The following is a 12,708-nucleotide window of genomic DNA, read 5'->3' as shown; positions in this document are numbered from 1 at the left end:
GTATTTACCTCACAGATGTAAGGTGCAGGGATTAATCTTTACCTATGAAATGGAAATTTACTAGGCTTAAAATGACCCACAAGGGCAAGTTACCTAGTATTTACTTATGAACATCTATTACAAGAGTTATTTAATAGCAATTCCTTTGAAGTGAATGATTACAATATACAAGTGCTTAGAATATGTTATTGATGCATTACCCACTCAAAATGCCTGAATCTAATATGCAACATCAATAAAACCTGTTGGAGAGAGAGGTTTGTCTCCCAGAGACTGCTCTGTCTTTGGAATAGACTTCCCAAACACATCAGAGTACCTCGCTGACCCTCTTCAAGAGCAACCTTGATGAATGGATGGGAAAACACAAATTTGTCCCAGGGGTTCCACCTGTGTCCCTCATTGACAGGGGCAACAGGTGCTGACTGAGGTTTCTTTCTGGGGATAAACTCTTGGCTAGGCTTGTAGGGTCCCAGGGCCATTAGCCTAGTAACCTCCTATGATCCTATAATCCTATGAGACCAACCAAACCATTCAAATAAGAACGTATTGTAACCAAAATATGTGTGAAAATGCCATTTCAATATACAATTCCTGCAGGAATTTCACTTTTACTAAAATGTACATAGTTACTTTGCATTCCATCAAGGGGTGGTTATGTTAAACTGTGTGACTGGCCCTGCTTTGACCCACTAGTTATTTCCTATAGTTGTGACTAACTTTATAACTCTGTAATTCATCTTGCAAAAAGTAATCAGACTGCATTTTAGTCTCATTCTGGATTGAGGAATGAATATGGATGAAATAACGACATAAGAACTCAGTGTAGGCTATAGAGTCCAGTCATTTTTTAATGTTTTTATTATGTCTGTATCTTGTCAAACAATACAATACAATATTGACAGGCACAATGGCACAGACAGGTTTAAATTCTGAAAAAGCATCCAGTGTCACAGACTGATATGGTTAGATGATAAGCGGTCAAGCATTTAATAAATAGTTCTAAACAGTTTAATTAAATGAACATTTTTCCAAAAATAAAAGCACAAGAAGAATGACAAGAAGAGTAATATGTGGTACGTGGATTTAAAGAAATACAAAGCGAGCACATAGTCATTCTAAGTATCACCATGTAATCAGGACATGCTGTACATAGTCAGATGTGGTCCATACGTCTTTTTACCTTTATTTAATTCATAATCCATCTGACGGTGTTAAAGAATTATGTTTTGCATTTAGAATGACTACTGCATTCATATATGCAGGTAATATTCAAATTCCACCAGTGAAAATGCCAGCAGTACCTGCACTACACTACTGACATGGAGTCCAGTTAATAATACTGCAAGTCAGTTCCTGCAGCCTGAAGTTAATATTATATTCAAATCATTATCACATCTGAGCAGGAAATTATTCAGCATGTCACACCAGGATCTCAGTTTATAGCAGCACTGGCAACTAATATATTTTCAGAATGTTATAGAAACTTAAATGCTCTTTCCAGCTGCAAAAATATCAATAACATTTTCTCAGCATCCCTTATTTCACCAAAATGTATGCAATTCAGAATATGGCTTATCATAGGTTAACTCATCCTTTTGCAATTTATGGTCTGGTTCCACTTTATCATTACTCTACTTACTGACTCATATCCTCTCTAGCTTACAAATCCTCCCACGTCACTAAAAACAAATTACAACACTTTCTATGAGTGACATACTTAACAAATCACAATTCAAAAAGTTGCTTTCTCTGAAAAAAAGACATTAAACTTATTGATTTTCACTCAGCAGATGTTAGTAATATAAGACAACTGTAATATTAACATGGTAAGTATCCTAAACTGTTGCTGCTTATGAAAAGTACATTTCATGTAGAAAACTTATTGGACACCATTTCATGCACGGATGACAAAGATGCATCCTACTGACAATACTTTATGTACGCTGACAGGCATATTTTTTTCAGAAATTCTGCACTGTCAGTGAATCAGGTTCATTACAGAAAGCTGAATGAATGATCATTTCTCAGACTGTACTAGAGTTTGCATGCAGATATCACAGTGACTCTGCATTAAATCATTTTCCTACTAAACTCTGATCGTCAGTTAACTGAAGTGATTACCAACTTATATTTTATATCACCTGTATAAACTACTGAAGATAATACTTTGAGGTTCTACAACATGGTAGTTCATTTGCAAAACTTTTTTTCTGGAAATCCTGTTTCTGAAAATGTAGCACTATTTTAAAATACTGCTTACTTAAAAAAAAATGGTTCAGAAACCATCTCTCTAAGCCCATGCAAAACAATTGCTTCCAAACTTCAATTTCTTCCTTTTCAATGAAATCTTGGTGCATAGTAGCATGAAATATACAAAAAAAATTCAATTCAATTCAATTCATCCAAAAGTTATTCTGTACATCTCTACAAAAAACCTGCATACCATACACTCATTTTTGCAGATTGATGACACCGATTACACAAAGCATAATGCATTTTTCACATCTCACACTTCATTTTCACTGTGTTCAAATAATACTTTGCCAAAATACATTCCAAAGCTTTCTTTAAGCAGTATCCTGAGGTTCACAGTAGTGCCACTAGAAGTAATTATTCACAGAAGCACTAGACTTTACAAATTAAAGAATGGAATAATTTTGTTTAAACATTACATTGTGGTGAATACTTTGTTGTTGCTTGAGCAGATTAAGAAATGTCAGTGTAATAATCCCTTAAACAATATCATTAATGAAATACAAATACATCACTCAGAAAACAAAAATGTTCTTCTTGTTCAATATTTTAAACCACATGGTGTGCCTGCCTTCTTCAGAGTGCAGATTCAGTTAAGTGCTAACATTATTTGTGCTTTCACTGCTATATTATTCATTGTGACATGTTTTGCATATGCGTACAGATGTGAGGCTTTCACTAGTTTAACTGCATTGCTATTAATTCTATACTGCCGATAAGAAGGAATAAATGCTGTCCCATATACAAAATGGCAAGAATATCTGTTAGGACTGTTAGAGGCATAGTTATCTGGATGACTACATGAAGTTGTTCACTTGGAAAATAAAATAATTGACTGTAACCATACCCTTCTTATTTTATTCAGTCATTCTCCTGAAAAAGAAAGTGGAATATCTATACAGTTAGCTTTGTATACAAGTTATAATACCCTCTTTGCATGAAACCCATTATTAATCTAACAGAAGGCAGTGTTAAAGCAGGCCTTTGCCACATTATTAATTCTTCAATAAAAATGTATTTTTTGAAAAGTAATATGAAGTTATGCATTTTCCAAAATCCTTCCACTTTCCATAGCTCTGTATATGAACTACATTTTGACATCAGAAGCAGAGCATCAGTAGCAAAGATAAAAAAAAAAAAGCAGCTGTGCTATTGGTTTGTTGAAGTGCCACAGTAACACACAAAAGCATCTTACATAAAGAAAAATTATGGGCACTTAATGCTCAGGCTTCACCTGCAGTAATAAATGTTGCAAGTATGCCTTAAATCTATAGCCACATCCTCAGCATCACTTTCAGAAGCATCCCTTCCGACTGCAACACACATTTTTACTCGGCCATCTTATTCTATCTATATCTTGGCTTGATTGTCTTCTAAAGCTAGTGTTGTCCAAGATCCCGTCCCTAATACTGAAAATTAAGAAAGAGCAACTTCTCTGTGACATACTATCACAGTTTCTGGTTTAATAAATGTGACCTTTAGAGTTGTAACTGATCAAGTTTGATGTCCGTATTTAAATTCATTGAAAAAAATCAATGATAAGGCAAAAGAGATAAAAAAAAAAAGAAAGCAAGTTTAGTTAATAAATTCAATGTAGTTCGCTGGGAGCATTCCGGTCCTTCCAGTGCGTTCCACAGTTCCATACATCCAGCCATCATCAATGGGTCGCACATTAACGATAATGTCACCGTCCTTGAAAGAAACTTCATCATCGTCCTGAGCAGTATAATCATACAGGGCTCTGAATGTCCTCTGTGGATAGAAATTCAAAATCATTTTAAAGATGTTAAAAGGCAAATAACAATACAGAAACATAAAAGATGCAGGAGATGATCTGATCAAAATAAATCGCATAAGAGTGAGTATGCTGTTTTTAACAATTCTCAACATGCTGAAACACTTACAGTGTCAAACATTTACTTACTTATTTATTTATTTGTTTGTTAACCGGGTTAATCTGATTGGTTAGAGACCCTATTTCAGTGGGGACCCAAAGAGAAAAGCTCCAAAAAACAGCTACATACAATTCAAATGCATACAGGAGAAAACAATTACATTTTTTTTTAAAGCATGAACCAAAAATAGTATAATTTTTACAAAGCATGTTGCAGGACTTTTTTTTTTTTTGTTGTTGTGTTTTCTTTTTTGAGACAGGAATAGTATGAAATAAAATTGGCTTAGTGAGGAATGTATAGAGATGCAGGGAGAGAAGTAATATGCAGACAGTATGAGATAGGAAGATAGCTAAAGAGACAGACTTGTGTAGAGGAGAGGCAGAGAAATAGTCTAAGGTAGGAGGAGTATACAAAATCATAGTAGGCAGGAGTTAAGTTAAAGACTATAGTAGATAGAAATTAAGTGAATGAGTATAGTAAATAGAAACTAAGGGGAAGAGAAGTAGAGTTTAGTCTAGTAGTAGAGTTTGATGTGTTCATTTTTACTGTGCTTGCTGCTTTATGTGGAATGAGTTTACTTTTGCCACAGTTAAAATAATTCTACAAAAAAAAGTTAAACCGCAATTTCATGCCCCTTATCTGCTATGATTTATGTATCTTGTGACTTTTGTTGTTGTATTTAGCCACACTCCTCCTACATATATTGATTTTCTACACTGAGTTGGAAACATTTAAAGATATATGCATTATTATATAACTGAACTGAGACTAAAAAAGATTTCTTATCATTGACTATAAAGGTTCTAGCATTTAAAGACTTTCCTTTCTGCAAATCAAGCCAGTGCTCCCCTTTCTAAACCTCTGTTATGATTTATAAAGACCAATCTTCTGACTTTTAAAAGTCAGAAGTTGAGAGATATTCACATTCAAGAATGTATATGGGTATTGGTCTACCACACCTAGAGGATTCCTTTATTTTGTCAAAGCTATACTGTGATAATTATGGACAGTAGCATATATATATATATATATATATATATATATATATATATATATATATATAATATATATGTGTGTGTGTGTGTGTGTGTGTGTATCATTTAGATTGTTGAATTTACACATTACTAAACCACAAAAGAGCGAGACCAATGCACCAAAAATCCATTTGTTCAAAGTTGTACTTCGCTGATGTTTATTTTATCGAAGTATGTTACATGAAGGTTCAAGTTTGCAGTGTTTCTGCATCTTATGGTACACCTTACCGCTTGCACAGCATGGGGGGGTGCATGATGGCATTACTGATAATGTTTAAGATGGATTTTAGTCTGGGAGAGGTAATGTTTTCCTTGTGTTGGGGAATATTTGTAATGTGGTAAATCATTTGCACAGTGCTCCTATATTCTAATTGCAGACTGCAGTACAGTGAGGATTGGGAAATATACACTTTTCCACTCTGAAGTGCAGTCTCGGAGTTGGTATATGTAATGTGCTTGGGGTGCAGGGGGGAATAATGTTAGAGAATGTGTTTATTTTCTGTTTTATTTTTCAGTTTCTGTTATTTTGGTGTTATGTAGTTCGGATTAGTGTACTTTCGATGGTATGGTATTTTGGTGCATTGGTCTCGCTCTTTTGTGGTTCAGTGATGTATAAATTTGATGAACTAAATGAGACCCATATATATATATATATATATATATATATATATATATATATATATGGATCCCCTGCATTTTGTCAAATGATGTTTCTTTAACAAACACAGGGGGTGTGGTTTAATGTTGGTAATATATATATATATATATATATATATATATATATATGTATATATATATATATATATATATATATATATATATATATATATATATATACATATAGCTATAGCAGAGCAGGGAAAATGTCGATGGTGTGTAATGTCGAGACATGTAAGTGGAGTTGGAAGAGTGAGAATGTTTGCATGTGTATGTGAGTTAGGGTTATGTCAGGGTTAGGTTAGGAGATAGATATGGTGTTGTTTGTGTGCTTGTGAATGTTTGTGTGCCTGAGTGTGTCTTGTGCAGAAGCAGTGTTACAAGATGATTTTATGAAGGTAAAGTACAGGGTTATGGTTGAGGAAGGGGCAGTGTTAGGGTTAGCACCCATTACTAAAGTAGTACAAGGGACAGAGCATAACATGTATGCACAAGAAGAATGAATATTACAGCTATTGTATCATGCACATGAGAAAGGGAAATATTTTTGCCAATAACTGATACTGGCACCCATAGGATAGGGGATTATCACCTATGAACATGCAGTATTTCAGCATGTGTTGTATAATTATGCAAATATAAAATGATAATATAATAACACTCAGCATACTTAAGTGATGAATGACAACACAGGTCTAATGACATTTCATGATTTCAAGTCTTCCATTGATAAATGACAAACATCTTATACATTGTTATACCGGGCAAACTCACAAGGAATTATAGGGAACCATAACATAACAGCAATTTAACAGCACCAACTCACAAGTCATTGTCATAACAGAGGCCCATTCACACTCTGATGATCTGGCAGCATGCTATACAGTAAGAAACATTTTATGGATGCCCTCATCTGACATAAAGCTGTACAGTGTGAAGAAAGGAATTGTATTAATAAAGAAATGTTTGAAGAAAGACATGTAATACAGAGCATAATTATTATGAAAATAAGTAATGTCTGTGAGCAATAAAAGACATAATAAACATTCATATCTTATTATTTTCAAACATGCCAGGACAGTTATAAGAAGATACATATCAAAGATGGATGCCACAGAAATATGCATAGCGGTTGTGTCATGAAGAACACCCTTGAAGAGTCTACAGCACTTTCCTATCAAAAGGGGTATGGATGCCCTACCTTGTGGGACAAGAAGACCTGAAAAAGATGACCATCTGATTGCACCATAACTATTTGCTGTATGTAATCCATTAATGCCTGACTCAGTTGTCTGATAGACAGATGTTACCAGATTCAAACCGCTACCTATGATACTTGGCTCTCTGTAGACCTTTGTATTGACTGTGTGTGCCATAGGTGATAGCAATGGAAGCTGTCACAAAAAGATGTGTGAAGTAAGAACGGAGTTAGGAATATAATTTGAATAGTCTAATTTAGTCAGAATGCTGAAAAGGTGCTACAGATGTTACTGTCCACACAACAATGAGGAGTACAGTATCAACGTAGTACACACACACTGTCCCACAATTAAACCACATTTGACCTGCATAGGTATGCTATACAAGCCAGTACTCAATACATGTGCCACAGGAGCACTCACTGCACTACGTGCCATGAATAACTGTTTCATTGCCACGCAATCACAACACGTGATTATATTTCATTGTCCTGCATAGAAATGGATACAAATAACGAGATACATTTTTGTGTAACATCAGTACATTCATATAGTGTTGCCCTTTTCTGGAATTAAACAACAAGCTATGTAAGGCTACTGACTAATTCCATATGGATAAATCACTAGTGTCAGAGTGAAAGTTTTAACACAGCTGAGACACTCCACCTGTGCAAAGTCATTACATCATATGATTGTGATGTAAACAAGCTCTTTGTGATAAAGGGAATAGGGTAGGTCTCTCCCACTGTACATGTACTCAGTATAACTGTGTTGGATGCCATGCATACATTACAGTAGAATGCCACACAAAGCTAACAGTCACTGAATGTGGGTTTTCAACCCCTGAGCAATTGACTACAGAAAACACATGATAATGTAGAGAATGAATGTGCCACTGTAGAAGTGTCATGACACTTGTGAGATATGTTGGTATTTCAAGGTATTACATCATGTTATTTCTGTGAGGGATATGTGTGTAAGGCAACCACATGCAGAATATTGTCTCATTTCCTCATGCCAGAGAAGAACGCTTACTCCAACTGTTATGCAAGGAAAATGTAATCATGTCCTCATTACTCTGAATAAAAGCATTGCCATGTGAGAAACTATCATAGCTTTTTATAACAGGAATCAACACCTATACATGCATACAGCAGATGTGTTTGACAACAGTGTTAGAGATATGTACAGTCAGAATAAGACTGACACAATGTAATCTGGGCAGTAATGGCTGGATTTGAACTAACTACCTAAGATTACATTGTACTCCTGTGGCAGTGCACAGTTGAATGGATGACATCACCATTGTTTACTTGCTGGATGTTTATGCTAAAAAGTGGTGGAATGGCACAATAACACTGTACAGCTACCATCATATATATGTATTTTAAGAGTATTCTACACAGTATGAGTATAAAAGTCAATGATACACTCCAAGCTGGACTCAAACCTACTACCTATGTAAGTACACAATGTACAAAGAACAGTATCAAAGTCATGCATCAAGGAGAAGTCATACAACAACTGTCAGATACTGCAGTTATGTAACCATTAGTTATTCATTGTGTTGCCAAAACTGTCTTTTCCTTGGAGACAGTAGAATTTGCTAGTTTAACACGGTGCTACTGAAAATACCTCTCACAGAAGTTTACATAATGATGGTTCTGAGTTAGCCAGCTGTATATGACAGTAATCACAGTCACAGTATTTAAGAAAGGTTGGACTCAAACCACTACCTACTTACACAATCTACAGAGCACAGTATCAGCAGCCAGCACTACAGCAGAGTTGTTGAGTACAAGTGAGACGTGCAGCATCTATGAAGGGATGACATCAGGAGTGCATGTGTGTATTAAAATGTCTTTTACAGCCATCTGAGGTTTTAACTGTTGCCACTACAAATATGTGTAAACTAATCCTCAATCCAGTTACATTCACACCCACACTCTTAGAAGGTAATCACTGCTGTATTAGAACCTCCTACCTATCTAGTTACACATTCTAGACAACAGTATAAGAATCGCAGGTGCCACAGAAGAAGTCTGACTTTTAAAGTGTGAGGGTGCACTTTAGAAAGAATGTCCTCAACTTTATGCTGCAGAGAAGATGTTATAAAGAGTAGGATAAGGGGATGGGAAACTCATCTACTTGTCTAAATGATTCCCCGTGTGGAAGTTTATTTCAGCTGTTGGGGATGTTACACCAGCCCCACCACAAGTTCAGCACTGTGAGATTTGGACATACTACCTATCTAGTTATATAGCAATCATTGCAGAAACCAGTACATTGATGTTGGATGACAGTTCTAGGCAAAACATGTCACTTGAGTAGAATGTTACACATTGCAAGAGCGAGTGAAAGCACTGTAATGTATTATAAGCGCTACCCAGACATAGCAATCACTGCTGTATTTGAGCCACCTACCTGTTTAGTTATACATCCTAGAGATTACTCTATGAAGTACATGCACCACAGGTGGAGTCTCACTTCCCTTGTGTGAGAGTGCACTTTAAAGAATGACATCATCAATGTGTTGTAGAGAAGATGTTGTTGTGAAATGTGGTATAAAGGGATAGTGGAGTCAGCTACCACTTTAAAATGCTTCTCAAGAGTGGAAATTAATTGAGCACAGCTGTGTTTAGGACATGCTCATCTGACTCTACACACCCTCCTATCCCACACATGCTTCCCATGTTGAGATTCAAACCTCTTACTTATCTAGGTCAGCACAATATTATTTGCAAGTGCCATAAGAAACATCTGAGTCTTAAGGGGAGAGAGTGCACTTTTGACAGGATGACCTGAACATTATGTTGCAGAGAGGATGTTTCTGTTAAAAGTGGGATAAAGTACAGAGGAAGCTGTGTGCAAAGTTAAATGCATTCTCCTCAGGGAAACCAGACATGTCACCTTTGACAATGAAGTGTTATCTGTCATTATATTCCCCCAGCAGACACACAAGTTTTCCACAGTGAGAATTGAGCCTTTTACCTATCTAGTTAAACAATCAAGAGAGCACAGTATTAGTCTTAGGGATTTAATGGTGTGAAAAAAAACAGTTGTAATTGGTAAAAATTCACTGTTTGGAACAGATGCTACTGTGCAGAACAGCTTTCAGGACGAGTGTATATGAGTGCAAAGGACAATGCAACAGCACTGTGATTGGCCCATGTAATGACACACTTCTCTACTAGGATTTATATACTGTCTTGCATGTAATACATTACTGTGAGGGAAATTTGCCTGTTTTTCAGTATGGGATGCCAATGACAACCACAGATGTTAATCAGTAGATTATCAGTTAAGCATTCCTGTCACTTCATTCTGGGATTATTGCACACGTGTCTTGTCTCATGCTTGCGCAATGTGAATTAACAAGACAAATAGACACTTGCTACATAGGACAGTGCACTGTAGAATAGCAGTGATTTATTGTGCATGAATAGGTTAACCAATATTGTAACACAGTTGCAAGTGTAACCACTGGAGTGCAGACATACATTAATAGACTGAATTAATTGAATCAACATCATTAATTCATTTTTACCTCCCTCAACTACTGACCCTCCTTACTGACATATCTTTTTCAATCCAAGCCTTTCTTCTATTGCCTCCCCTTCTCTTCCTATACACTCTTACCTCATATAACTCTCACCTAACTCCAATTTACTTTCATCCTGCAAAGACTACTGCCAATGCCGTCACACATCTTCTGCAGTGCTTCCCTATCTGCTTATCTATCTTTCCTCTAAATACTATCCTCCCCAGAATCAAAATACCCCCTTCCCCTACCACCTCTTTAGAAAATAAAATAAAGCACCTACAATACAAACAATATTTCATCCCTAATTCCCTACTACTATCAGTTGACATTCAGCAAACCCTGGACCAAACCCTCCCCCCCAGTCAATAAAGCTAACTCCCCTAACCAACCCTACACTACTCCTCCAAAAAAAGCAAGTATCATGTTACTCCATGAATCTTAGAAGCATCCTAAACAAAATTAGTGAATTCCATGCCTGATGGCTAACCACACCCCTGCTATAGTCACCCTGACTGAATACTAGCTGAAGCCACAAAACCGTCACAGTGATATCCTCCCCCCTGGATATAATATTCTTAGACTTGATAGACAAAAGAAAAAAGGGGGTGGAGTGGCCATTGTATATTCAAACCATCTTAATCTTTCAAGTCTAAACCAACCTTCTCCCTCCTTCTCACCTGCTGAACTCCTGACAGCTAACTTTAAACTTAACAATTACACTACTATCATAGTCATAGCTATCTATATTCTCCCTCCTCCAGAGATAACATTACTGTTCTAAAAAAACATTCTCTCTTACCTTTCTCAAAACATCCCCAATTAAACTATTCTTCTTGGGGATGTAAATGTTAACTGGGTAACTCTTCAGTCCCCAAACACTACTTCATGCATCAACTTACATGGCTTTGTACAACTTATCTCAACCCCCACCCATATAAACAGATCACATACCCCCAGCTCTCTCATCATTGGGATTTTAGTAACAGATCCCCACAAATACCATAACCCTGAGACCCTACCCAACTCCCTAAGTGATCACACCCCTGTGAAAGTTCTTAGATACACTCCTCATTTCACTAGGCCTCACAGATATATAACCTGTTGCAAACTATACACCTTCTCTCCTGAGACTTTAATGCCCTCCTCTCCAGGATAAACTGGACACATCTAACCTATCTCCTCCTTGATGAAGCTGTCCACTTTTTCAGTTCTACTTTCTTTAACATTCTTAACTCTCTTGCTCCACCCCACACTTTTCACATCAAATGTAATATATCCCCTTGGTTTACCAATGCCACTTGCACTCTAATGAAAAACTAGAGGCAGGGCATGGAAAAGGTGGATAAAAAATAAGATCATTTCCCATTTGCAAAAATATAAACAACTGAGAAATCAGGCAAAAAAACACATCCACAAAGACTAAAAGAACTTCTACTTTAACCCCCCAACTGCCCAAAAACAGATCCCAAGAAATTTTGGAAGTCGTTAAACCAAATCCTGCACCCTGGTAATCCTTCCTCTCCCAAACCCTGTCCAAACAACTCACCAGAAGAAACAGCTACCTCATTCAATTCCTATTTCATTAAATCCATATCTAAGCTGATAAATTCCTTCTCCTCTACTACCAACTCAATTAATATTTCCAAATCTTCTTCAACTCTCAACTCCTCTACCATTTTCTCCCTTATAACTGTACCCACTAACTATATAAAATCCTTACTCTCTAAACTTAAACCCTGCTCTGCTTCTGCTGACAACCTGCCTCCCTATTTCCTACAAATTGCTGCCGAATCCCTTGACCCCCCCCCCCCGTATCAATCCTAATAAATTGCTACATCTCAGAATCTAAGGTGCCATCTGTCTGGAAAGAATTCTACACCATACCCATTCACAAAGGAGGTAACTCCACTGACATTACAAACTTCAGACCCATCGTGATCCTTTCACCACACTCATAAATACTACAAAATAATGTATACACAAGCAAATCATGAAATACCTTCTACAGGAAAACTTGCTCACTCCTACACAACATGGCTTTCATCCTAAACATAGCACTACAACTGTACTTATATCCTTCATTAATACTGCTTCTCTAGCAAGAGACAATAATAAGTTGGTCTCCT

At 36.5% G+C, this 12,708-nt stretch overlaps 1 protein-coding gene across 3 annotated transcripts in view; it reads right to left on the bottom strand.

Annotated features, from left to right (window-relative positions):
- Positions 1 to 823: 823 nt before the first annotated feature.
- Positions 824 to 12,708, bottom strand: part of LOC122796246 (nebulette-like) — a 1,283,698-nt gene continuing 1,271,813 nt past the window's right edge. For all 3 annotated transcript variants that reach the window (XM_044064567.1, XM_044064568.1, XM_044064569.1), the window contains one exon: positions 824 to 4,005. In XM_044064567.1, coding sequence (XP_043920502.1) covers positions 3,829 to 4,005 — 177 coding nt within the window. In that variant the 3' untranslated portion in view covers positions 824 to 3,828. The remainder of the gene's footprint in view (positions 4,006 to 12,708) is intronic.

This window comes from Protopterus annectens, chromosome 3.part0 (assembly GCF_019279795.1).
Source record: "Protopterus annectens isolate FY-2018-M chromosome 3.part0, PAN1.0, whole genome shotgun sequence".
In the NCBI taxonomy this organism is placed as follows: domain Eukaryota; kingdom Metazoa; phylum Chordata; order Ceratodontiformes; family Protopteridae; genus Protopterus; species Protopterus annectens.
The sequence above is the reverse complement of the archived record's forward strand: the minus strand, read 5'-3'. Positions and strand labels throughout refer to the sequence as shown.